A 27,165-nucleotide genomic window follows, 5' to 3' on the forward strand; every position below is an offset into this window, starting at 1 on the left:
AGCTTTCTGTTTAGAAAATTGTGTCTCCTTAAAGGGAATGGATCATCGAAATTTGCTACAGTTGCTAATTGAAACCGGAATCCTATTGTAACAGGTTGTTTTCGGATGACCCATTCCCTTGTAAAGGGGACATTACCGTAATGCACATCGTACTATACCCTGTAACACCCAGATCTCTGCATTTTTATAAACCCATTACTAGCTTAGGGAACATACACTGTATCATATCGTGTGCAAAGGCTTACCCTGCTGTATGCAAGGGCTTTGGTAATGCCTTGTGCTTGGAGGAGCCACCATGAAATTTTGGGTTAAAGGGGTTTTCCTATCTGGACAAGTTATCGCCAACTGGTCAGACCTCCATCGATCAGGATGGAGTGGAGTGGAGGTCCAACAGTGCACAAACCACTCCATCCCAAAGTACTGTACTTCTTATGTCACACACTAAATCCAGTGCTCCCCTTGAAACGAATGGAGCGATGTGTGGTGCCCAACCACCGTTCCATTTGGTGGAGGTCGACCATTCAAGCCTCACCAAAGTGCAAATTCCCTATCCTGTGGGTATGGGAGAACTTGTCCAGATGGGGAAACTCTTTAAAACAAAAGGGAGGGGGGTAATCCCTTATGTGGCCACTTCCAAAGCTCAGGCTCTCCTTTCTTAGCTTAACTTGACTGCCATTCAAAGGCTATGAATGTGAATTGTATGGGCCATGGTTTTTTTTTTTTGTTTTTTTTTACTGTTGCATTTGAAGGAAAATGTGTTATCCATGGTGTCTTATAGGTGGGAATATGGGTAACTTACTGTGCATTGACTTTTTATTAGCAAGTGCTTGTATTGGTGTTTGCACAGTATGTTAGAGTAAACCACGTCGATCTACAAAACATCACAATCATATTGATCAGAAAACTAGATGTTCTTATTATGTCACCTCCTTCGAGAAGATTAGAAAAGCAGAGCATTTGATATTCCATTTTCTTATAATAACGTTGTCTATAAGAGACGTTACATGAGGCAGCTCTTCTGTTTCTCATCACCACAGGGAAATAAACCTGTTCAGACCATAGCGGTGATGCCTTACTGTGCCGTTCCAGCAAGGGAGGTGGGGTGACCAGGCGGGTTGTCCAAGGGCACATGTTGACTTCTGGTTTGGCCACAGAGGCAGCCAGGGATTGTTTCCCAGATTCTTTTGTGTTCCGCGATGTCGCTGTTAATTACATTTGCAATAAAAAAAAAAAACCTGATCTAAATCTACATATCCCATTGGTAGGTTCCTTGACCTTCAATTCCTGGGGAAGGCTGAAGGGACCTGAATAGAGAAGCACAAAATGATTTTTAATGCCATGGAAATGCTGATCTTGAGGTTACATTTATGTAGGAAAAATAGCGTGTCTGTTCAGAATTGGTCTGAATAAACCCGTAAAGCCGCATTCAAGTCTCTGCTCGAAACCTCTCTACCACCTTTCCGAAGAAATCCAAAAATATACTTCACTTTGTTATGTAAAAAGCTTCTTTTTTCTTTAAAGAGATCCTGTGTTTGAAACACATTTTTTTCCTGAGTAACGCGTCGGAATAGCCTTAAGAAAGGCTATTCTTCTACCTTTCGTTGTCTTCTCCGTGCCGTCGTTCACCTGAAATCACATTTTTTTTGTCGGTATGCAAATGAGTTCTCTCACAGCACTGGGGGCAGGTGCCAGCACTCAAACAGCACTGGGGGTGTCCCCAATGCTGCGAGAGAACTTCCATTTTATTCAGCAATGTCCCCTCTCTCTGCCCCCCCCCCCCCCCAATCTTCTTCCGGTGCAGGTTTCAGACTTCTAGGCCTCGGGCAGAGTAGACTGCGTATGCCCACAGGCCACAAGAAAATGGCCGCTTACACAGTATTGTAAGCGTTCATTTTCTCATGGCCTGTGGGCGTGTGCAGTCTGCTCTGCCCGAGGTCTAGAAGTCTGAAACCTTCGCCAGAAGAAGAGGATGAAGAGGATGTTGTTGACGAAGATGGAGGTGGCGCTGGAAAGATCTCTCTCGCAGCATTGGGGACTCCCCCAGTGCTGTTTGAGCACTGGGGCCCGCCCCCTGTGCTGCAATAGAACTCATTTGCGTACCGACAAACTGGGATTTCTACGGAATGGCGGTGCGGAGAAGACAATGAAAGGTAGGAGAAGAATAGCCTTTCTTAAGGCTATTCCGACGTGTTACTCAGAAAAAAAGTGTTTGTATGATAGGATCCCTTTAATACATAATTCTAAACTTTTGTAACTCAGTTCCTACTCATTTAGAGCAAAAAAAAATTCTAAAACTCTACCTGGCAAAATTTGTTGGTGCCACCACGTCACCTGGTGGATGTAGTCAATGTCACCGTGTCCTACAGTGGGTGGGCAATATTTAAGATGGATGTTGAGTAAATTGCACAATGCACAACTTATCCCACATTGTGATTTTTTTTTTTTAATTTTTTTTTGGCCTTTGATTTGGAACAGAAATTAAGTTTTATGCAAATATTTGTTCGTCATTCTGCCGCCTCCTTCTCTCTCATGTGAATTGGTTTTATCCACTGCTTTTGAGCTTCGAATAGAAAATTCCCTGAGTGTAGACAACTTATTTCAGTTGTAATTTCAACACGTACTACAAGGAAATGCAGACTTTCCAACTGAGAATTACTGCAAATGGGCTAAAATAAAGTGTAAAAACTAATAAATCTGTTCATTTCCCATCTGTCTTTTCTTGTGGAATTTGTTTTACGCCGAACTTGCTAAATTAATGTTATGTCCATTGTATAGAATTCAATATTGGTCATGACTATAAAGGAAATCGGTTGAAATGTAAATCTGTGATGCCAAACTGCCGGACTGTTGCCAATTTGTTGCATCGAGCTTCTCTAGTTCCTGTTTATGGTTATTGCTCGACTACTTTGGCCGGTGGGTGGTAGCACATGGATAGGCAAACGTAACTAGGGTCAAAATGCTATAATAAACTCGTATAACCGAGGAACTTCCACCACTTGACCTACGTGATAAAAAACTTGGACAGACTCGGACAAAGAGTAGCAAAAGTTGGTAGTGCTTTGTGGGGATATTTCTAAAGGTGGCCACACACTTTGGACTAAGTTTAAAATAATTTGTATTCAATGTTCGTCTAACGTTCTTTATCAGATGTTGGGTCAACCAAAGGAACAGACATGTTAAAATTCGACATGCCGTATCTGTTGTTAAGCTGTCACCAGAAGTGACCAGTTTATCTTCCTTCATGGAAATCTCATCCACATTTGGATGGACAGTGTGCATGCACATGGGGAGAGAGCTGGGTCACACTTGTGTTCAAGTTTGCGTCCTTCTGCATTGGCTTGGGGTCCCAAAAAAAACCGGGAAACCCTATCTGCTTAAAAACCGGTTACATGCAGAAATCCCAAAGCCTATAATGAGGTCCACCAATTTTTTCCACCTGATTCCAAGGACGACTTTTCTCTCCCGATTTTTAAGCAGAATGGGGATCGAGTCTCGTCCTTGGTGTGAACCGAATGTCATTCTATTGACCTGACTGTATCAAGTGACCACTCTCTGGGTTGCAGGATTACTTTTGACCTTTCCTTGTACTTTTAACATCGGAAAGTTTAGTTGGAATTTTTTTTTTTTTTTTCTTTATGGCAGTGAATTGGCAGGAGTGAACAAAAATTTTGTAGACTTTAGGAACCAGCTGCTATTGTAGGTGTCCAACAAAATAAATTTCATAGACCACATAGTCTAAAAGCCCGTAAAAAGGTAAATTCTGGCAATTTTTTAGTTTGTAACCAAAAGCATAACCAATCCCGATCCACAAAATATACCGTATATACTCGAGTATAAGCCGACCTGAATATAAGCCGAGGCCCCTAATTTTACCACAAGAAACTGGGAAAACTTATTGATTCAAGTATAAGCTGAGGGGGGGAAATGCAGCAGCTACTGGAAAATATAAAAAATGAAAATGGCCGGAATTTTTGGGTGCAGTAGATGCTGGGGAAGGGGAGGGGGTGTTTTGGTTGTCTGTCTGCCCCTTCCCTGAGCTTGAGGACTGCTTTGGTATTTTTGTCCCCCACTTGGAATTCAGCCTGGATGAATATAGGGGATCTGCCGTGCTCCTATTAACCCCTTCCCGACGGAACAGGAGCTCTGCAGATCCCCTATATTCAGCAGACCGGGCACTGTCAGACACAGGGATACCTAATGTGTTTGTGTTTCACAGTCATTTTCTACTTTTGTATGTATTATAGGGAAAGGAGGGATTTAGAACCCCCCCCCCCCCCCCAAAAAAAAAAAAAAAAAAAAAAAAAATTAAATAAATAAATTAAAAAAAAAAAAATTATATAATATATATATATATTTATTTATTTTATTTTTTTTTGCTATCTCGAGTATAAGCCGAAGGGGGCTTTTTCAGTACAAAACCGTGCTGAAAAATTTGGCTTATACTCGAGTATATACGGTATGTATCGTAGAAAGACTGTTGTAAACTTGGTCATTGGTCGACATTGAATATTTTAAGAAAGTTACAATTCTGTATAAAAGGATGGTAATACAAGTCCACTAGGTAAATTGGGAACAACTATAAGGGTGATCAATAATGGCAAAAAATTGCTTTTTTTTTTTTTTTTTTGTGCCGCTTGCTCTTTGCTGAATGAGTTAATGGCATTACCACCTTCGCCAAAGAATTACAAGCAAGACGCAGTTAATTAAGGACTTCTTCTTTCCAGGGCTGTAAAGTAAAAGGCTGTAACAGACCTCCCAGTTCTTTGTGTGCCTAACAAGATCAGCGGCTCCATTCTTTTCCCACTAACTGTGTTGAGCAAGTAGTTCCTGAGACCTGTTACCATGGCATAGTTCCCAGTAGCAATGCAGTCGCATCTGTTAATCAGAGCTCTGTTACTTTGCTTTCGATGGTTTGGGTGTTGCATAATTTATGTCTTGTTAGGTTTATTTTGATATTGCAATTTTTTTTTTTTTTTTTTTTTTTTGTTCAATTTATTTTTTTTCATTTGGTCATCCAGAGATTTATTAAAAATTCTCTTATTACGGACTGCAGACCGGATGGATTCTGCAATAGTATCCGAATAGATTAACTAAGTATCAAGCGGCTGTTTACATAGGTAAAGCCGCACAGTTAAACAAACAGCAATTCCGTGGCTGTTCTCAGTCAATCTGCATAAATCCTTCCAGCAGATTTGTTGACACAGATTGACTGACTCATATGGTGGCATCGTTTTTTTTTTTGTTTGTTTCATCGGAAGTTACACCCACCATGTTCGGATCGCTTCTTAAAATCACAAGCACGTAGTCTGTGGGCGTCCCAGCCAACAATGTCATTAAGGTTTTTTCTTTTAATTGAGAAGTAATTTCAAAGTCGACCAGGCTTTACTTAGTCTATGGGCGACGGTAATCATGGCAACTGTAGATCTGTTCATGTATACTTCAATGCAGATCTCCGTCACGATGAAATCTTCTGAAGTGCTCCTTCATGACAGGACTTGGTGATTTGCCTTAAGTGCTTATTAAAAGACATGCAATGATGCAGGAAATCTGTCTTGATTGAAGATGGCAAAGGGGGCTTGGTTTTCCAAAAAAGCAAAAACGTACAGGGTATGTCCAAAAGTAGAATAATGCAAAATATTAACGGGAATTCTAAAACCTACCAATTTAATCCCATTAAAACATTCTGTCCAGGGTGCCTAAGGCCAATGTCCTATTGGTCAATTCAAATCTATACAGAGATCCTCACCGGGACTCTAACGCAGCCCCAAAGGACCATCAGAAGACCTTCCAATTGGGATCTGAATTTGGAGACCTAACCTCACCCCTAGCGTCTGTGTTTTATGGGATGTTGCCAATGATGGCATCTGCCGTTTACAAAGTAGGCATTCACTTGTCAAGAGACTGGTTCCTTGGACCCACCAGAAGAAACCACTTGGCAGCCCACTTAGATGGAAAGTGGGCCAAGTTGTTTCTTCTGGTGGGTCCAAGGAACCGCAGTACGACCTCAAGAATGAAGAGCCCAGAGCTTCTATGACAGGGCATGGAGGCAAGACTTCTACTTATGAATGCTTTAGAACATCTCAAGTTTGATGGAAGATGCCGTTTTTTTTTTTTTTTGTTTTTTTCCTGTTCTATTTGGTCCTGGATCTATAAAGTTGGACCATAATTCCCATTTTCCCGTGTGCATACATGTAATATATCATTTTAATATTTAAGCTGTATACTCCTTTATTATGACTAGCGTAATTTCTCTGCGCTATGCGTCATATACTTTCCATACTAACACACCGTCAGCTTCTTTTTGAGAACTCCACTCCATTTTGTTTCAGATCTAACACTTCTGACAACATAAGGAAAGTGCTAATTGCTTGCTTGGGGTGCAATTTAATATTGGTCTCTGCTGAGAAATCTTGTGCATAATGGTCTGTGTATTAATAATTTGTGATTTATAAAAAGCATAGCCCCCTCCCTCCGAATTCTCACCCAGTGCTTGACACATTTGCCTTTTTCGACGCATTGCTTTTCACAGATTGCCCTGTAGAGTGAGATGTGGAAAGAGAGGAAATTATTTAGAGTTGGTGAACCAGTCCCTCGCAAATGTAATGTAGAGCTTCGAAGGATTAACTGTGTTACGTAAAAAAAAAATTAAAAATTTGAGTAATCTTCTGTCTGGGCAAAAATTCTCTTCCGTCATGGTCAACCTGCTTTTCTCAAGAATGGTTGCCCTTACAAGCTTCTAGAAGGTTGTCCTCCACATATCTTTGACTGTTGACCAAGTTAAGACAGTGGTTTTTAGCCTGTGACTCCCAGGAGTCGGATGAGGTGAAGAGAAATCCTGGTGTGTCCACTGGGAAGAATATTGGATTGGTGGACGTTGGTTGGGCTAGACTTGGGATTAGGGTTGAGTGATCATGTTCGAGAAAAAAACCTGATTCTGATTGGCGATCAAGAAAAATTCAAGATCACTATCGGAATCCCGAACACGATCTTTTTAGGTGGGATTGAGATTGGTGATCATTTCCCACAATGCTTTGCTAGATAGTCTCCCATTCATTCTACTGGGAGACTAGCTAACATCTCTAGTAGCTACTTACCTGAAGAGATGGCTGGTCCGGTGCCTGGTCTTCTCGTTCTTCTTCGCCTCGCTGTCCCCTGCCTCCCAGGTTAGGAGAGTGTGGGCAGGTACTGGGAGGGGAGACGTCACGGCTCCCCGCCCTGTTCCCGCCCATACTCTCCTAAGCCACAAGCCCCGCCTTCCTAGCTCTTTAAACACTAACCTGGGAGGCGGGGCAGCAAGGCAAAGAAGACTGGGAACACCGAGCACCAGACAAGCCATCTCTCCAGGTAAGTGGACACCAGGGGGGACTAAGTAGCCAGAGGATTAAAAAAAAAATCCTCTGACTACTTAATGATTAAAAAAAAATCACTACACAGCATGGATTCTAACAATTAAAGCGTTCAATTGATAGATTCCATGCTGTATAGTGAATAGGATTGCTTTTAAAATCCGATCTCCAATTAGTAAAAAAATCCCATTGACTTGCATTGGGATCGAGATCGGGTTCGAATGAAAAATGATCGGAAATCGGATTTCAAAATCGATCCTGAAAAGTCAAGATCGGCTCAACCCTACTTGGGATAGTATTCTTGCTGTGGCCTCGAGAATGGACTACACTTCTTCCTAGGCCTGAAGTGGGTGGTCTATTGAACGTCCAGACAACTCTAGCACTACATATCCCATCCTATCAATACCTTGCATTGTGTCTGCCGTCTTCAAACCTTCCCCTGGATCATCTACAAACTATGCAGCCATGTTTGTTCTTGTGCCAGCAATTTTGTGGTAGCGTATGTGATAAAGCAGAATGTCTTTAACCGTCAAACGTTTCAGGTTGTGCTTTTTAGTGCTAACAGTAACATTTTAAGAGTTTGCCATCCAGTCTTAAAGCAGCAGGATGCGCGGCTGTTCTGGTTTATGGCTTCAAGTCTTGTTGGACTGATCGAAGAGACCGTATATCTCAAGTGGGTTTAAGTCCATCGGAAGACACAGTGGATTGTAAACTATACAGCTGTTTTTTTTAGTATACAATATGGGGATATTGGTTGTGGTTGTCTATAAAGAACAATAATTATGAAGATTTACTGTGTAACAACGTTTATTTTATTGTCTTAATTTGCTATTAAATCGAGGAACGTTTTAGGCGCCTTGTAATACTGCATGTAGATTACGTATGCCATACAAGTGTTCCTTTAGTCCTAAAGGAGTTTTTGGGCTGTTGGACTCCGTTGTGGACTAATCATTGACTTTATCCCCGTCGCACAAATTTTTGCAAAACTGTTGTAGGTTAAGATGAAATATTGTTGCCGCCAAGGGCAGACCTTGTGGCCATCCTATAGGTTATGTTGTGAATGGATCCCACCCATCCATCTATGGAATGAAATAGTCACACTTGCAATTTGGTCGAAACTGGGAGTGCTGCCTTTTTTCTGTCTATCTTGAAGACTTCTTCTTACATAGTTTGCTTGTTCCAAGATTAATTCCTTGCCTTGGACCTTTGTGAGGCCTTTGTAATACTCAGTCATCTGTAACTCTGTATCAACCAGAATTCGCATCTGTAGATCATGTTCTAAAAATGTGCATAAACAAAAAACAGATGTGAACAGTGCAAATTCTTTGGAGGAAATACTCAGGGGATCTCTCATTTTATACAGCATTCCATGATGGAATATAATCAATTTAGTTTTTTTTTTTCTTTTTTTTTCCAAACCGAGCAAAACTTTTTGTTATTTAACCCTATTGGTTTTTGTCCCTTTCTTAAAGGGATTCTATCCTTAGAATCCCTTTTTCTACATAGACCACATCAGAATAGCCTTTAGCTATTCTTTCTTTTTCTGAACCCCCCACCATTCCTGAGAATTTTCTTTATTCTTTATGCAAATGAGTCTTCAGAAAGTACAGGAGGCGTCCCCTGTGCTCACTGAAGACGCTCCATCGACCCCTCTGTCTTCTGCTGAGGCCTCCACTGCGTCATCAGCCGGAAAACCCAACTGCGTTGTCAGTTCGGCCATTTTCCTATGGTTGAATGGACACTTTGTGTAAGAGGCCAAAGGAAAATGGCCAAACGGACATGCGCAGTTGGGTCTGCCATCTGATGACGCGGTGGAGGCCTCGGCAGAATAACACAGAGGTGTCGCTGGAGCGTCTTTGTGGAGCACAGGGGACGCCTCCTGTACTTTCTGAAGACTCATTTGCATAAGGAATGAAAAAGAAAATGCTTAGGAACGGCGGTGCGGATCAGAAAAAGATAGGAGAAGAATAGCCTTTCTAAAGGCAATTCCAAAGGGGTCATTGTAGGAAAATGGGTTCTAATAATAGAATCCCTTTAAGCCCTGCACTTATTTAATATGTGTATGTCTGACGGTTGAGTGTTTCAATTTCTGACACAATGACAAAAAAACCTTGATTTTTTTACTGATATTTTGCCCTTTTGTCTTGTAGCATACACTGAGGGGAACGTGGGAGCACTACACGAAAACAGACATGGAAGCTCCGTGCAGATACGGAGACGTAAGGCGGCCAGTGAACCATACTGGTCATATTCAGGTAGGTTACCTTGCACCTTTACCATTGGGCATTGTTGATTTTGAGCAAGTTATTATGGGACGCTGTCATGTTTTTGGGTTTTACTGTTCATTGGTTGTTTATTCACTTTACCCACTTGCACAGTTGTTGTCCCCATTTAGACTAGGATACCACTGTTATAAAATACCTATTGAAGTTCACCCCCCCAAAAAAAGATGGCGTATTCTTAGGACATGCCATTATTGTATGATCCCAGGAGGTTTTAACTCTGTGACCCCCATCAAATAGGTCAGGGAATTCGCTCGAATGGGACTGCGTTGCAGATTTCCTGCACATCCAGTGGCCAAGGGCACCATTGTGCTGGGAAAGCCTAAAATAGCATCACTTGGAAGCGAGTCCTAACACTCACCGCTGACCTTACTGAGTGATGTCGCTGGTTAGCTTTACACATAGCGCAAGCATCAGAGTTTTTGCTAATCCCCAGCGTTTGCTGATTCACGACCAACAATGTAAACGACAGGTCAGACCACAGTTCTGGAAAATTGTGACTCATGAAATTTGCTAGATTTTATTCCTGACCTAAGGTTTCTCTGACCGCTCATGACCGGCAGAGACAGGCAGGGCAGGTGACCCACATGTCAGCTGTGTTGTCAGTGCGGTTTACTGTGTGCTTTGCAAATTCCATGTGAGCACTTATTTCGGCGAGAGATTCGGGTCTGTATGTACAGTAGTAGCTCAAATATATTCTTTTAGTTTGCCATGAGCGGGACCTGAAAGATACCAGATATCAGCAAGAAGTCAGACTATAATGAAATGCTAACGTAACACATGATTCCTATAAAATAAAGGAATTGTCTGGTGGGAAAGGGGCTCAGAATGGGTTATAACCCCCCCCCCCCCCCCCCGAGATAAATTCGCCTTACCGCCTTTACTTCCTGATCCCTATTGGGAGTATTTTATTAATTAATTTTAAGTATTTATTTGTTTTAATTTTAGTAAATTTTTGAATCTTATTTAATTTTTTTCATCTCTGAACCAAAATATTTAAACCCTTGGTAAGGAATATTTTTTAGGAAATTCCTGGTTTAGCAGTTTACAGGTTAATTCTGCAAAGCGTTGCCTTCTAGAACATACACACAAATCCAAAATGGCTAACCCCCTAAGTCACGTACAATGTAGCAGATAATGCTATATATAATGGAGCCCCAGAGTAAAGCTCAAAGGTGCCCAAATTTATGGTGTAAAGTTTATGATCCAGGGCTCGATGTTGATCTGGTTGATGTTTGTATTCAATTCTTGACCCTTCGATCCTTTTATTGCTGTTGCTATGAATTAGTCGGACCCTTCCACTGGTACATGGACTTGAATAGGTGACTGTAATTGCTGTCGTCCAGTACACATGGATGTACCGGTCATGCAGTCCCTTTGATGAGGGGAGTCCTGCTCAAACTCAGTAGCACAGGGTTTTGGGCCAACCATGCAATCCCTTTGGTGAGGAGAGTCCTGCTTGAATTCAGTAGCATAGGGGTTCAGGCCAACCATGCAGTCCCTTTGGTGAGTGGAGTCCTGCTTGAATTGAATAGCACAGGGGTTCGGGCCAACCATGCAATCCCTTTGGTGAGGGGAGTCCTGCTTGAATTCAGTAGCACAGGGGTTCGGGCCAACCATGCAATCCCTTTGGTGAGGGGAGTCCTGCTTGAATTCAGTAGCACAGGGGTTCAGGCCAACCATGCAATCCCTTTGGTGAGGGGAATCCTGCTCGAATTCAGTAGCACAGGGGTTCGGGCCAACCATGCAATCCCTTTGGTGAGGGGAGTCCTGCTGGAATTCAGTATCACAGGGGTTCAGGCCAACCATGCAATCCCTTTGGTGAGGGGAGTTCTGCTGGAATTCAGTAGCATAGAGGTTCAGGCCAACAATGCAGTCCCTTTAGTGAGGGGAGTCCTGCTCGAATTCAGTAGCACAGGGGTTCAGGCCAACCATGCAGTCCCTTTGGTGAGGGGAGTTCTGCTGGAATTCAGTAGCATAGAGGTTCAGGCCAACAATGCAGTCCCTTTAGTGAGGGGAGTCCTGCTTGAATTCAGTAGCACAAGGGTTCAGGCCAACCATGCAGTCCCTTTGGTGAGGGGAGTTGGGGCCAACCATGGCTGCCTTTTTTTTTTTTTTTTTTTTTTTTTTTTTTTCTCTATAATACTTGTGTTCGGTAAACAAGCCATGTTACACCCAAGCATTTTCTTTTTAGCGTTGCCACTTTGTTGCTCTTATATATCTACCATTGCCACACTGTTATTATCACAGCACGCTCCCATTTGCTATTCCGAGAAGAAAACCAGACGTGCAATTTGATAAATTCCCAGTCTCGAAGATTAATCATAATCTTAATCTTGAAATTAAAGCGAGTCAATGATTTTGCTTGGATTATTAAAATCCTTCTCTTTGCATCTCAAGTGTACGGTTTTTGGCTGCCTCAGAACGAGTAAATCCAATACTATTGATCTCCTGGTGATATTTCATCCCCTTGTGTTTTACAATGTGACATCATTTCCCAGAATGAGCGGTGATAGAAAAACAAAGACCGTATCGGAATAAAACTGTCAGGATTAAGATGGGGGATACTGGAATAGGCAGTTTTAATAATATTATATACTTTGGAAATATAAGGCTCTGTTCACACTGGCATCATGGCTCCAATCTATCCAGTTTCAATTGGCACTGATGGCTAGACAGTCGGGAATATTTGAAGGATGGGGTAGACGGTCGCAACTCTCGTGACGGTCCTCAGATTATAATCTGGTGGAGCCGGAGATATAACGTAACAAGGTGGCTAAATACAATGTTGACATTGAGGAACAAACTTTAACCCTTACTATATAACTAGGCAAGATTGCTTCTCAGGACCCCTGTATATGATAACAAAAAAGCCACAATTGATGGTCGGATTGTGACGTCTGTCCACGTGACCCCTTCTACGTAAGTTTTTGGTCACTCCTGAGAACCTTCCACCAAGCACATTCCGTTCTAAGAGTCATGGAAAATTTCAGTCTTTGGCAAAGACTCAACTAGTTAACGATCTAAAGTTTTGTCTAACTTTTTGACCTATTCCCCCGAGACGTTCCCTTCGTTTGACTTCTAATAATTAAAGCGCAAGAACAATTATCACATCTTGTGGCCGCTAATAACTGATAAATCATTTGCTCGGAAGGGAAGAGACTTGGGTATTCTCGGCCCTTTGAACGTTCGATGCCGAGCACATTTTTAAGCTATTAAATGTTGTCGTCCCTTATGAATTAGAAAGTTAAAAAAAATATATTAACTTGGGAATTTTATGTAAATGTTTGGGCTTTAAAGCTGTTGTTGGTTCGTTGTCGTGAACGAACCGGAAAGTGATAAAATACTGGTGTCCAAAATCCAGTAGAAGTGAATATTTGCCTAATTTTTTTCTTCCTTTACGACTTCTGAGTCCTCTTATTTTACTTGATGTTGGACCTGGGGGTTCTAGACTAGTTCCGACCCTGTGTCATATGATCTGAACCAGCATTCAACACTTGGAGTCACTTTGCCTCTTCTGCCATTTTCACAGGTAGTCACCCCCATAGAACAGGTACATACTTGCTAAAATGGGGTAGCAGGAAGGAGGTGAAACAACCTGGGGAACAGGTGCTGGTTCCGATTATGTGACCAGCCTGGAACATGTAAGCTCCACCCTTGGCACCACCAGGAATGTCCCATATATCCACATAATTTCTTTTTGGCCCAGTTTTGGTATGATCATTCCATTTTAGGCACTGTTGGGCAAAGATCTAAACACCAGAGGATCTTTAATAGGTTGAAGCATTGACTTATTAATAGACCTTAAGATTTAGCAGAAGACAATGCCATTTGGAGACCACTTACTTGAACATGTTTATTACATGGTACTCTGACCCCCTTTACTTTCCAGTCTATAGACTGTAGAAAAGGAGGCAATTTTTTTTTCCACGAGAAAAGCTGTCCATACACAGTAGATGTATCTGTTGAACCTGACAATTTTAGGGACTGGTCAACCATCTAATATGTAGGACCTTCCAATTCTCCCCCACAATAGATGTTGGGGGATAGAAGGATTAGGCTATTGAATTTCAGCTACACGATCCTTCCATTCTTGGGCAATAAGATATCTATGTTGATGACCTACTCCCCTGCCCCCATACAGAACACGGACCTTATAATTTTTCCCCTAAAGTTCCCGAATGGTTTGTAGTTGTCATTTAGGAGAGATGATAGAATTTACAAGACACCCAACATTTCCAATGCCCACGTATACCGCAGGTTCTTAATTCTGCCTTGAACAAGCTGTAAGAGTCTCTCCAAAGCCATGGGTGACGTTAAAGGTGTTTTGGGGAGTTTTCTGATTAATTGACCTATCCTTAGGGCCCTGGGACCTCGCTTTGTGTATGGGACTTCTAGCCAGAAATGAAGTAGATTCACAACTCTCCAGCCGTTCCATAGATGGTGAATGGAGCAGCAGTGGGCCCCATTGATCAGTGGTGGCCCCAGTAGTCGTGCCCCTAACAATCCCATATTTATCCCCTTTACCGACTAGACAGATGGAAGAGACCTTTTATGGGTATATTTACAACTTTCCATTGTCTGAATGGGGTTTGCAGAAATCCACAAGACTGTTGCAGAAAAAAACCCAATTAGATGTACGGAAATTATTTTCCGACACAGAAATTGCTCCAACAAATCTGCCCTATGTGAATGTATCGTGCATCCTACAGCCCACTCCTAATCTTTATAGCTTTTAGTACATCTGCTTTCCTACGCTATGTTTTATTGTAAGCCCTTTTGAACTGTCTGGTGTAACTGGAAGGCTTCTGTGTTAAAGCATTAAGATGCGAGAAGCTGTAATTCCAGTCTGCAGTCATCTCTGTGATAAAACATGCCTGGTGGCAGAACTCCACCTTCGCTATAGACCGTATATTCCTCCAGAGCCCCCACGCCCATTGACTATTAATTAGCCAAGTCCTTGCCTTGCTTTCTCCCCAGCCATCCGAATCACTGCTATCTTGTCCTGTTGTACATCAGCCAGCTGCTCCTTTTCCAGGCTGAGTTCTTCGCCAGAGACCTTGGTACAAAGACTGCGCTTTCACTGTGCGTGGGAACCAGAAGAGACTGACCACCGTCAACCTGACACTGGTCACCGCATCATTTCATTTGCTTTGGACTTGCTTATGTAATGTCAGAAATACAGTAGAATGTCCAATATATTCAATAGACTCCTAGCTAATGGCCAAGCACTAAAGATCTACTGTATAAGATGTATCCATAAATCCCTTATCACCCTGCTGAGTCCACCAGAATAATCTATATAGCCGTAAGCTATATAGTAGGCTTGGTTCACACCAGCGCTCCGTCTCCGTTCTGTGATTCTATGATTTGCAAAATGCAATTGAGACTCTGGAAATCTGTCAGAAACCCAACGAAACGCGTTATAGTCTATGGGGTTCGCGGGTTTCCACGGTTAACGCATTTATAAGTGGATTGGGTTTTGGTTTTTCTGGTCCTCAAGCAGACCCAAAGAGCGGAAACCCGAACCCTAGTGTGAACCTAGTATAATATGATATCAATAATAACCAATATTTTTCACTGGGTCCCCCAAAAACCTTGGCCTATTGAGGTCATGTCTCGGTTTATTGGACTGTCTGGATTATATAAAATGACATTGTGTTTGTAGGCGCGGTACCCCTTGTTGTATCTTGGCTGTTATGTCGCAGTGTTGGAAAGCTGGATGTACACTTTAACTGAATGCAAAGTTGGAAAGGCCTGGTTGACTATCTTAGGGGGCATCCTCCTTCTCCCCAACAGTAGCCATTGTGGGGAAAAAGAAGGATCGGGCTGTTGGGTTTCAACATGCCTAATTCTTGGGTTCTCAAAGGACATAAGCCAGAGTCCCCACCCGATTAGGAACACCTGTGAACTTGGCCAGGTAGAGGTGGTATAGCCGCCGGCCAAATTATTATTCACTGGCCATCTAGAGTCTACGGCTTGCTATAGATTTGCTGGTTCTTCTAAATTAACCCTTTAAGATTGCAAGTTTAGTATTTCATCTCCAGAATTTGGGATGTGTGTTAAGAAAACATGACCTCTTTTAAGACTGGAATGTGTCCGTAACTTATCCATCAAACCTTCTTGTTAACGTTGTACGAATCTCATTACATTAGGGGCTCCAGGCTCTTCAGTCCCTGGGTGGGACATCAGGCTCCGAAATAAATTAGCCTCACTGTATTCCCATTCTTTTGACCGAAAGATTAACAAATTAGGCCAGCACATCCCATATGCTTTAGATGGACAGGCTTATAATGAAATCCTCCGCCCATGTGAGGCTACTGCAGTGGGTGATTTTAATAGACAAAAAAACTGATACAGAAGTAAGTTGGATACAATTTTTATTTTATTTTTTTTTGGTCCTTTTTTATATTGTATAGAGAATTTTTAAAGATACATGAAGCCCGTTTTTTCTTTTTTTTTTTTTTTTCTTTTTTTTTGGCATGATCTCCCGGTATTGGTTCCATTGTTTATGGTCTTACATTTTTAAGGGTAAGAACTTCATCCCTTATTCCATTATATTGTAATGCCAAGAATAACAGAGCATAACAGAGACAGTGCCTCTGTTATGCTGCCCTCTATGGCAAGCACCCTGAACAACATGCCCGACTTTCCCAGAAGTCTTTACTGCATAATGCGGGGTTATAATCAAATCAATTTCTCAGCTACAGACGGCACCGTTTCTGTCTCTTTGGACTTCATCAGCGCAGCCTAGAGAGAACTGATTTGGTAGAAATGAGAGGCTGAGAGACCAGATTATGGGGATAACTTCCATCCTTAGGGAGAGACCAACTTTTCAGGTGTGTGGAGACTTATACAGCCATAGTTGCTCCACTGCAAAGGAACATGGGAGGAATATGCAAATCTGTCTCCCAAGATGTAAATAGGGAGACAGTGCCTCTGTTATGTTGCCCTCTATGGGAAGTATCCTGAACATCATGCCTGACTTTCCCAGAAGTCTTTACTAATTATCTAGGCTGCGCTGATGAAGTCCAACCAGACAGAAACGGTGCCGTCCATAGCTGAGAAATTGATTTGGTTATAACTAGAGATGAGCGAACACTAAAATGTTCGAGGTTCGAAATTCGATTCGAACAGCCGCTCACTGTTCGAGTGTTCGAATGGGTTTCGAACCCCATTATAGTCTATGGGGAACATATACTCGTTAAGGGGGAAACCCAAATTCGTGTCTGGAGGGTCACCAAGTCCACTATGACACCCCAGGAAATGATACCAACACCCTGGAATGGCACTGGGACAGCAGGGGAAGCATGTCTGGGGGCATAAAAGTCACTTTATTTCATGGAAATCCCTGTCAGTTTGCGATTTTCGCAAGCTAACTTTTCCCCATAGAAATGCATTGGCCAGTGCTGATTGGCCAGAGTACGGAACTCGACCAATCAGCGCTGGCTCTGCTGGAGGAGGCGGAGTCTAAGATCGCTCCACACCAGTCTCCATTCAGGTCCGACCTTAGACTCCGCCTCCTCCGGCAGAGTCAGCGCTGATTGGCCGAAGGCTGGCCAATGCATTCCTATGCGAATGCAGAGACTTAGCAGTGCTGAGTCAGTTTTGCTCAACTACACATCTGATGCACACTCGGCACTGCTACATCAGATGTAGCAATCTGATGTAGCAGAGCCGAGGGTGCACTAGAACCCCTGTGCAAACTCAGTTCACGCTAATAGAATGCATTGGCCAGCGCTGATTGGCCAATGCATTCTATTAGCCCGATGAAGTAGAGCTGAATGTGTGTGCTAAGCACACACATTCAGCACTGCTTCATCACGCCAATACAATGCATTAGCCAGTGCTGATTGGCCAGAGTACGGAATTCAGCCAATCAGCGCTGGCTCTGCTGGAGGAGGCGGAGTCTAAGGTCGGACCTGAATGGAGACTGGTGTGGAGCGATCTTAGACTCCGCCTCCTCCAGCAGAGCCAGCGCTGATTGGTCGAGTTCCGTACTCTGGCCAATCAGCGCTGGCCAATGCATCCCTATGGGAAAAAGTTTATCTCACAAAAATCACAATTACACACCCGATAGAGCCCCAAAAAGTTATTTTTAATAACATTCCCCCCTAAATAAAGGTTATCCCTAGCTATCCCTGCCTGTACAGCTATCCCTGTCTCATAGTCACAAAGTTCACATTCTCATATGACCCGGATTTGAAATCCACTATTCGTCTAAAATGGAGGTCACCTGATTTCGGCAGCCAATGACTTTTTCCAATTTTTTTCAATGCCCCCGGTGTCGTAGTTCCTGTCCCACCTCCCATGCACTGTTATTGGTGCAAAAAAGGCGCCAGGGAAGGTGGGAGGGGAATCGAATTTTGGCGCACTTTACCACGCGGTGTTCGATTCGAACATAGCGAACACCCTGATATCCGATCGAACATGTGTTCGATAGAACACTGTTCGCTCATCTCTAGTTATAACCTCGCATTATGCAGTAAAGACTTCTGGGAAAGTTGGGCATGATATTCAGGGTGCTTCCCATAGAGGGCAGCATAACAGAGGCACTGTCTCCCTGTTTACATCTTGGGAGACAGATTTGCATATTCCTCCCATGTTCCCTTGCAGTGGAGAAACTATGGCTGTATAAGACTCCACACACCTGAACAGGTGGTCTTTCCCTAAGGATGGATGTTATCCCCATAATCTGTTAAATTATACAGATTTTTGGGTAGATAAGCCAACCCTAGAGTTTTCTTCGGCTGGATTCTCACCAGTGCTTCCTCTACATTCGGGGATTCCTGCAAGCAGGACTTTTCTCTCTGCATTTGTCAGGGAGTAATCCAGGCAGACCCCATTACAGTCTATGATTTCCGCAGGTAACCACATTTTAAGTGGATTGGGTTTCCATTTTTGGAATCCATAGAACTGAAACCCAAGCTCTAGTGTGAACCAAGAGTTACTTGGACCTATTGAGGACATTCTGCGTCATGGGTGGGTTGAGATATTGATATCACTGTGTGGAAGTTGTAGTCTAAGCTAGGTCGGCCAAATGGGTCTGATTTCCCTTTGTCCCCCAATTCATGAACTCAATAGGGACAGAGGGGGACACCTTGTAATGGCAGTATCTTCCCAAAATCTAGCCTACCCTTCTCTCCTCTGATAGTTGCTACCGGGGAGAGCCAGTAGGGTCCCATACACCAAAATCAGTGGTTACACCTTTTATAAAAGTCATGGCAAAAGATTTCAAGGGTAAATCTAGCTGATCTAACCTCTAAAGTGACTCTCTGAATGGCTCATGTGATGGACACTTTAGTACGGTGTTTATTTAGAGGAACAATTCTCTTTAAATTCTCTACAATTTTAAACAAAATTTGATTAAATTTTCTTAGTCTTCCGTCCTTGCGCATACAGTAGTCTGCGAGGATTTACTACCGCGGTGTCGTCACAGCGTCGCTCTGGCTGTATTTCTCCTCTCTGACTCATTGTTCCAATGTCTCTACTCCCGAAGATCAGAAGATACATGGCGATCCTTTCCCTTTAAGTCCAAGACATTTATTGGAAAAGTCACTTTTGATGAGCATTAAAATACTCCTAATATCAATATTTTTTGACGGTTATTGCTATGTGATTTACAACCCCTTTGCATTCTTAATTAAATTTGTACATCTTTAGCCGGTGTGTTAAGACTTTCCGTTCAGACAGAGCGCCAGGTCTATATGATATTTGTCAACGCTGCATTTTTCCGGCACCTTGGCATAATTCTGCCACATCCAGCACTTTTCTGCATTGGCGCTTGTGTGCAAATTGTTTTACTCCTGAAGTGAATTAGTTCTGGATATTGAATCTCATTTGTAATTATACGAGAGACGCTTAGGTTTTTTGTTATGTATATTCGCATCATGTTAATATTGGTTGTATTGTGTTGATGGGTGGTCTGCGAAATGAAAGGATAATTGCGATGTTTATGTGTTTATTGTGTCGTTATTAAAGGGTTGTTTGATGCTAGACACTTTATTATGTGCTCGGGTAACAGATGTAGCACAGCTCATCCTCAGATCACCATCTGTGAAGTTTACATGGGACTGCACCAAACCCAGAGTTATGTTTGCCTTTGTAGGAAAGATTAACTCCTCCATCTTCTATGAATGCATTGCTTCCACCCATTTATAGAGGTTTAAAAAGGTTTTACAGGATTTTTTTTTTAAATGTATGTCTGTAGCGCCACTCCGGGTCACAGGTTGGTTGAGGTATTGCAGCCTAGTCAGTCTTATTTTATTCAGTACAATACCAGATGCCGCCAAGACATTCATGGCACTGATATATATATATATTTTTTTTAATCGACAAAGTACATTTTTGTGTTGATTCATTGTGTATGGTTTTTTACAATGCATTCTTCCCCGGACCGGTGGACGCTATATCTCATTTATAAGGAGGCACGTGCCCTCATCCAAGTCTTGTCCCTGCACTGAAACTTTGGCGTAGATTTCAGGGATCGTTTATGCTATTAAAATGGAAGTTATCAAGGGAAACTTCTGTGCAAATAAGGTTAAGGGGATATCGTCAATCCTTAGGGAGAGACCATCATATAGGTGTGTGGAGACTTATTAAGCCTTTAGCACTCCACTTTGCAAGGGACCATGGGAAGAATATGCAAATCTGTCTTCCATGATGTTAAAGGGAGCAGCCTTTATTGGGCCATATCACTGAGATTCTGTCTTCCTAATTACATCAGGGAAGACAGGCTTGCACATTCCAGTGAGCGCCCTCTATTGGTTTGCAACACTGAGGCACCTGACTTCCTAATTACATCATGGAAGACAGATTTGCATATTCCTACTGTGCAAATACTCAATTTGTACAAAAATTGTAACATTTTCATTCCAGACTTCTGTACAAAGATTCATAATTCTGTCCCTGGATTCCAACTTTATCTAAACAGTTACTGTATCTACATTTGTATTCTGTCTGACAGGACTATCTTTGGGGTAACTAGACAGGACCAAGACTATGTTTTACCTCTCGGAGATGTTAAGGCACCATGTATGAATTGTGTCGAATTTTGGGTTGCGTTTTGGTTCTGCACGGATACAATATGCAATGTCCTAAGCTAGCCGGTTGTCACAATCGCCATGTCCCCGGGCAAAGCTCTTTACGATCCTGCCTCTAAGACGATTTAGTCTCGACAGTAAACTAATGATTAATGACCATCGCTTGATGGGCAAACCAGCTGAATCCACCAGCTGCTCCAGCAATGGAGGCCATAAAATATGGAATTATTGGTTTTCCAGCACTTCCTTTATTATCTCTAGTGGTTTAACTTGCCTGTGAAATCTGCATTATCTTCGTAGGTTTCCCCTTCTCATCTGTATTATTTTAATAGTGTGTCAAACCTTTACACTTAAAATTCTGATAATTTTTAATCACATGCGTTTCAAAGACTAAAAATTAAGTCTTAAGAAAATGAGAATTTTACACATGGGCAGACAACACTACCCAGAGGCCTACTTTTCATTTTTCCATGAATATTAATTTTAATAACACATGCCAGATAGAGGGTTGTTTTATACTAATGCATACAATTTGCAGTTTTGAAAAGAGCTGCAATATGACAAGTTGGGAGGAAATAATTTGACTGTCGGCAGACATTTATACATTGTTAATTGAAAGAAGAGCTCCACGTATATGCTCCATACCAGGCCATAGGGTCCCTGCCCCTGTGACAAAGGGTTCTAGCTTAAAGTACAATGCGAGCCACCAACCCCCAGCCCATTATTGCCCATCGGTGTATAGATTTGTAAACTTTCTACAACTTTTGTGTGAGCAAAATCAGGACGAACCTTAGGGTATGTGCAAAGTCCCTACAAGATTAGGTGCTGGTGGCCTGAGTACTTGAATGTTCTATCCCACTTTGTGGAAAGTAAGTTGTACATTCTACCATACGCACCAGATTGGGTAGAAAAATTTGGAAGGGGCATGTACTGTTGGACCTGATGGCCATTTCCACCAGAGATGAGAGGAATCCTGTTGATGAGGTTCTAGACAATGGAGCTTGTGTGTAGACAATAGCTGACCATATGATGGCCACCTTTTTGATTAAAATCCTATGGTTCATCTTCTAGAACAACATCTCCGACTTGCTCCTCTTGACTTGCTCCTCTTGACTTGCTCCTCTTGACCTGCTCCTCTTGACCTGCTCCTCTTGACCTGCGCCTCTTGACCTGCGCCTCTTGACCTGCGCCTCTTGACCTGCGCCTCTTGACCTGCGCCTCTTGACCTGCGCCTCTTGATATGGTGGTCTTGGTGAAGTTATAAACATTAGGGTTTTCAGATGTACCAAGGCAATCGATGGACAAATGACTATATAATGGCCAACTTTCAACTTATAATCGTATGGACTCCGTCTTATAAAACCCCACCACTTTTACAATCTCTACTGGACATTATAGACCATTTATATTGCCCCTTTAATTGAGCATGAACCCATCATATAGAGGTAATAATATGTTAACGGTCTGGTTGAAGAATCACTGTTACCTCCACCCTGGCAAAGATAAAGATCCCGGCTCTGAGTCGGGCTTCTTGGTATTTTGTTTGAGCGTTTCCCCGCAGAGATGTTTTTGTTGTGCTCCTATCATGCTGTGCATCTTCTCAAAAGCTCCAAGCTATAAAATAATAAAAGATGCTCATTTTTTATTCCACAGGTCAAGTCATTTTGCAGTAGGCTTCAATGGGACTGGCTCACACGAATGTCTAGTGCTCCCCACAGTCCCTGCTGTGAATACAGTAGATAGAAGTTGGAAAAAAATCATAGTTAGATTTATTATTTGTTCAGCATTTGATTCCTGACAGAATACATGAACTGACACTGAAACATTTTAAAGCCATTTTTCGGCATGGGAATAGCAACACTGGATCAGTCAGAGGCTCAGTCAACAAGCTTCACTAAATATATTTATAATAGGACTTGGAAGCTTGTGTGGAAGGTCAATTATTTTGCAGCCTTCATATCTTTTGGCTTTTCACTAGGGGGCCGAATATACTTGGAATAATTAGATATGTTGTATCTCTCCATGGTAATATTCTTTCCTGGAAGCATTGCTACGAATCTACAACATGGTGAAACATGGAACTGATGGCTTTGTGCCACTGTACCATCTCTTTGCACCTGGTTTGTCCGTGAACTCTTAGACTTGGAGAGGAACCAAATAAAAATTCAGTTGTAGACAAAGTTGTCCTCAAAGTCTTGGTTGCTAGGGTTTTTGCTTGGTAGAAATGTTGGATTTACCACCCCTTGCTACTTCTGGTTTGTGACTATAGGGCGTAATGGTTCACTAGTCTGTTGCATGGTTGTCGGTAGACAAACCAGGCTGCCTTTTTGGTTAGGTTGGGTTACCTCTGAGATGTCTATCTATCTATCTGTCTATCTATCTACCCTTTTCACTTGGCTTGAGCTATGGCAAGATGAGTGGAGCAAGATGACCATCTTTGGAAGAAGAGACTTTGGCATTACTCTATCGGTCAAAAACCATGCCACTCTTGTCCATGGACTCCATCAGCGAAGTTCTTTGCAAGTGACAACTGTTGACTAGGATTGAGCCGATCTTGAGATTTCATGATCGATTTTAAAATCCGATTTCCGATCATTTTCCAGCCGATCCCAATCGTGAAATTTCCTTGTTCGGGATCTGATCTTTCCTGATTACTCAACCCTAATTGTATATTATATATACAATAGGGTTGCGCTGATCTTGAGTTTTCAAAATCAGATTTTCGATCATTTTCCAGCCGATCGCGATTTGCTCGATCGCCGATCGGAATCCGATCTTTCCCGATCCCGATTGCTCAACCCTACTGTTGACCTACAATATCAGGCATAGTCCTTGAAAGAATTAGTCGTTTCTTTGCAGTTTTATAATAGAAACAGTGCTACATCTGTCCATAGATTGTGAAGATATTGTCCTCTCCATTGTGTGGGGGCTCAAAGAAAGCGGCCATGTTTTTATAATTTGTACAAACCCTTTATAGGGTTTATCCAGGACTATGCTATTGAAGGCTGTGACCTCTTCACTACCTCCCACACACAGCACTATAATTTGGAGGTCATCCCCATTCATTTCAATGTTGCTGAGTTGCAGCATGGTCCTCCTGAGTTACTGCTGGAGGAGAGGAAGTGAACGTTAATATCATGGTCCTGGCAACCCCATTTTTGTCAGTACCTTTGAGAATGGATTAGGTAATGGCTTCAACTACCGTAGCCTAGTACATTGGTATTAACCTTTTCACTGCCAGTCTCTTATTTGCTGACCATAGGTGGCACGTAAATGCTGCCCATAACTTGGGTCAGCAAAAGGGAATAAGAAATCTCAATGCAGTACAGAAAAGCGGGACAAATTTCTTAAGTTCTGTAATATATTTGGAAATGGCTCGTAACTTATATTGGGGAAAAGATCATGTATCCATACTATGATCCAGCCAAATTTTTGCAGCAACATCCAAAGCACTATCCATTAACTCCCAGTATAGCTATGACATAACGGGTGTAAAATAACACTGCTGAAATGCAAAGTCCCAAAACCTGTAGCATCCTTTAACTAAGCTTCTCCTACTAATGGGCTGTTGCCAGTAATGTAACACTAGCGGAGAATACTAATGTCTTGTGGAGCGTAATAGACTCAGCAGTGAATCACACTTCTCTGTATAATCCAGGGGCAGAGCTCGGGCTCCTAGAACCAGAGAAGTGCGCTAACAATAGACCTCTGTGTTCTTGGCTGTCTTGGAGGTAAAACAAACGGTGCACATACTGGGATAAAGATCTATAACAAATTATCTGCAGGAGGCGTAAAACAGGATGAAAACCAAATACATGACCAGGGGCGATCGGGAGAAAGATAGGAGCAACACAGGTGTTTCTGATCTTATGTGAACAATGCCGAGAATACTATACGGGTGGAATGTGTAGGCAAATTCCTTTAATTCAGATACTTATAATCCGGAAATTCTGCTTATATTCTACATTAGGTGAGATTCACGAGTTCTGTACAAGTTGTGCAAATTTATTAGGGTAGATTTAGGAAGACCGAGGACCCAGGATCACGCCTGTCTATGGCGGCTCTAATTCTGGTGGATTTAGGCTATCAGTGTCATGTAACATGGTGGCCATCCAGACCAATGTCATCTGTGGAATTGTGTGTACTTTCCCTGAGAAAAATGAGATGTTTCAGCTTATCGCTGTGACTGCTCTTAATGAGACACCCCCCTTGTGGCCACTGTGGCAAATTGCACAGGTAGATGCTTTGTAGCAGTGCAGGAAACAGGGACACAGGCACTGGGTTGCACACAAGATCAGGCTTTATTCACTTGTAGTGCATTAACTGCCTTTGCAAAGGCACAAACAAAAGCCTTCTCGGCTGAGAACTAACTAAACATAAACTTTTCTCCTGACTATACAGGAGACTGGCTACCAGACTCTCACCTTAGCAACAATGGGAGGCACAATACCTGCTTTGTAGGTTTGGTCTGGACAGATCAGCTCTGTCATTGTGGAGCCACACTGCTAGTCCTCACACACAGACTATATCAGGCCTTACTTACACAGCTGACCTCCCTGGTGTGGGTCTTACCAAACACCCTTTAGCTGCCTGGCTGGGACATACCTGTCCTCCCACACCACACCCTTAACTCTCTCACACCACCATCAGAAACCTTATAAACACTTGTCTTCTCTTATCTTGTACTATGGTAAAATTGCATTCACAATTCAGCTCTTTGCTACTAGTATCTGTCGGCAGACTCTGCATGTTTCGTGCAGACAGACTGGAAACCACATGGACCCTATTATAGTCTACAGGGTCCATGGGTTTCGAAGGTAAATGCTTTTTAATAAGTATAGGTTTACATTTAGGGGGTCCCCAAGCAGACTTCCCGAACGGAAACCCAAACACCAATGCTGCAAGGCTACAATGCTTACCACTGAGCAACCTTTCTGCCCAAAATAATAAATAAGAAAAACAATAAATAAATTTTATCTGTTGGCAGAATGTTTAGACACGCCCCTGAGGATCTATATAATACAAGAATTCATGCTGCACTGCATTCTGGGACTTCCTTTACACATATTATACAATATAAATATACCTGGACACCATTTACTAGTATAAGCCTGCACAGTCCCTCGACAGACCGGGGATGCTGGGATATTTGACCCGAACAATCTGCAGAATTGTGAATGCAGCTCTGTCTGAAAATGTACAATAGAAAATGCTCTCTACAATATCAATCCGAGTCTGTAATAACTGCATAATCTTTTTGGAGAATCCATTTTATTTGAAGGATGGAACTAACAAGCTGTCTAAAGGAAGCAAGCTCTGATCACATTCTCACAATGACCCGCGGCTGTCGGACCAGCTCCCTCCCAGTCCTTTCCTTGAATTTGCATTACAGCTGACCCGCGTGTGTCTCCTATCTCCGCAATTTGCAAGTCAATTCTCTTCCATCTCGCAGCCATCCATCGATATGGACACCGGCCCTTCCAATGACAAGTAGACGCCTGGTACTATATTGCATCTCTGTTTGAATTCATCTCCCTTTATGACTGTCTCCTTCAATAAATATATTCTGGCCGCTTTTCAGCAGTCTTCAGCTTGAGACTACTAAATATTGCAAGGAGGAAAGGAGTACTGGAATCCCATGTTTATTTAATAATCGAGTCACTTTATTATCTGGAAATGTGGCTTTGTTACATTGAGGTCTGCTGGTAATGATAGGCATGTGAGAATTCTGCTCTTATGGAGGTTGGAGCCGTGTTTGTCAGTCATGGACTCTAAAATGCAAATGTATGCATGTGCTATGGACTCTGCATACTGATGGGGCAATTGGATTCAATCATCCCTATACATTTTTTTTATCTGTTGTAAAGGAAAATATACTTACGACAAAATGATACATGTTCAGGTCACAATATGTACAGAGGAGGTCTGCCGAATTGAGAAAAATCTGCAGGCGAAGGAGAGGCGGATGCATGAATAATAGCTGCACTGTGTTCCCCGAGGAAATTCCTCCTTTAATATCTATTCGGACAGATACATTCTTGTGCCAGTCGCACCATCTATAGTGTGATGTTAAAGTGACCCTTATCTGATTTTACAGATACATTGTATCCATAATCCGAAGTATTATCATCCTTCTTTGCTGCTGTTCTGATACTCACTCATCAGATAATGGGCGTGTATGATGGCGAAGACCCTCGCAGGTCCCTAAATCAAAAAAGACAATGAGGGTCCCATCTGGAAGACCCTCACGGGTCCCTGACTAGAGAGAGCTCTGTATGTGCAGAGTCCTGTTTTTTGTTTTTTTTTTGCCTAGCTGTGTTTTCTAGGGGTCTGGCATCCACTGTCCAGATAATGATGGTGTATCTTGGGGTGTGTGTGTGCAGATATAGATGTAATATATAAAGAGCTGCAGCAGGATCCTCTCCCCGCCACTAGACTCTGTCTGTCTGTCTGTCTGTCTATCTATCTATCTATCTATCTATCTATCTATCTATC

General features: G+C 42.4%; 1 protein-coding gene across 1 annotated transcript in view; it reads left to right on the plus strand.

The window, feature by feature from the left end:
* Positions 1-27,165, plus strand: part of PTPRG (protein tyrosine phosphatase receptor type G) — a 361,431-nt gene that overhangs the window by 55,752 nt on the left and 278,514 nt on the right. Inside the window, exon 2 of the mRNA XM_075287326.1 lies at positions 9,497-9,601. Coding sequence (XP_075143427.1) covers positions 9,497-9,601 — 105 coding nt within the window. The remainder of the gene's footprint in view (positions 1-9,496; positions 9,602-27,165) is intronic.

The sequence above is a fragment of the Leptodactylus fuscus genome, chromosome 9 (genome assembly GCF_031893055.1).
Source record: "Leptodactylus fuscus isolate aLepFus1 chromosome 9, aLepFus1.hap2, whole genome shotgun sequence".
Lineage (NCBI taxonomy): Eukaryota > Metazoa > Chordata > Amphibia > Anura > Leptodactylidae > Leptodactylus > Leptodactylus fuscus.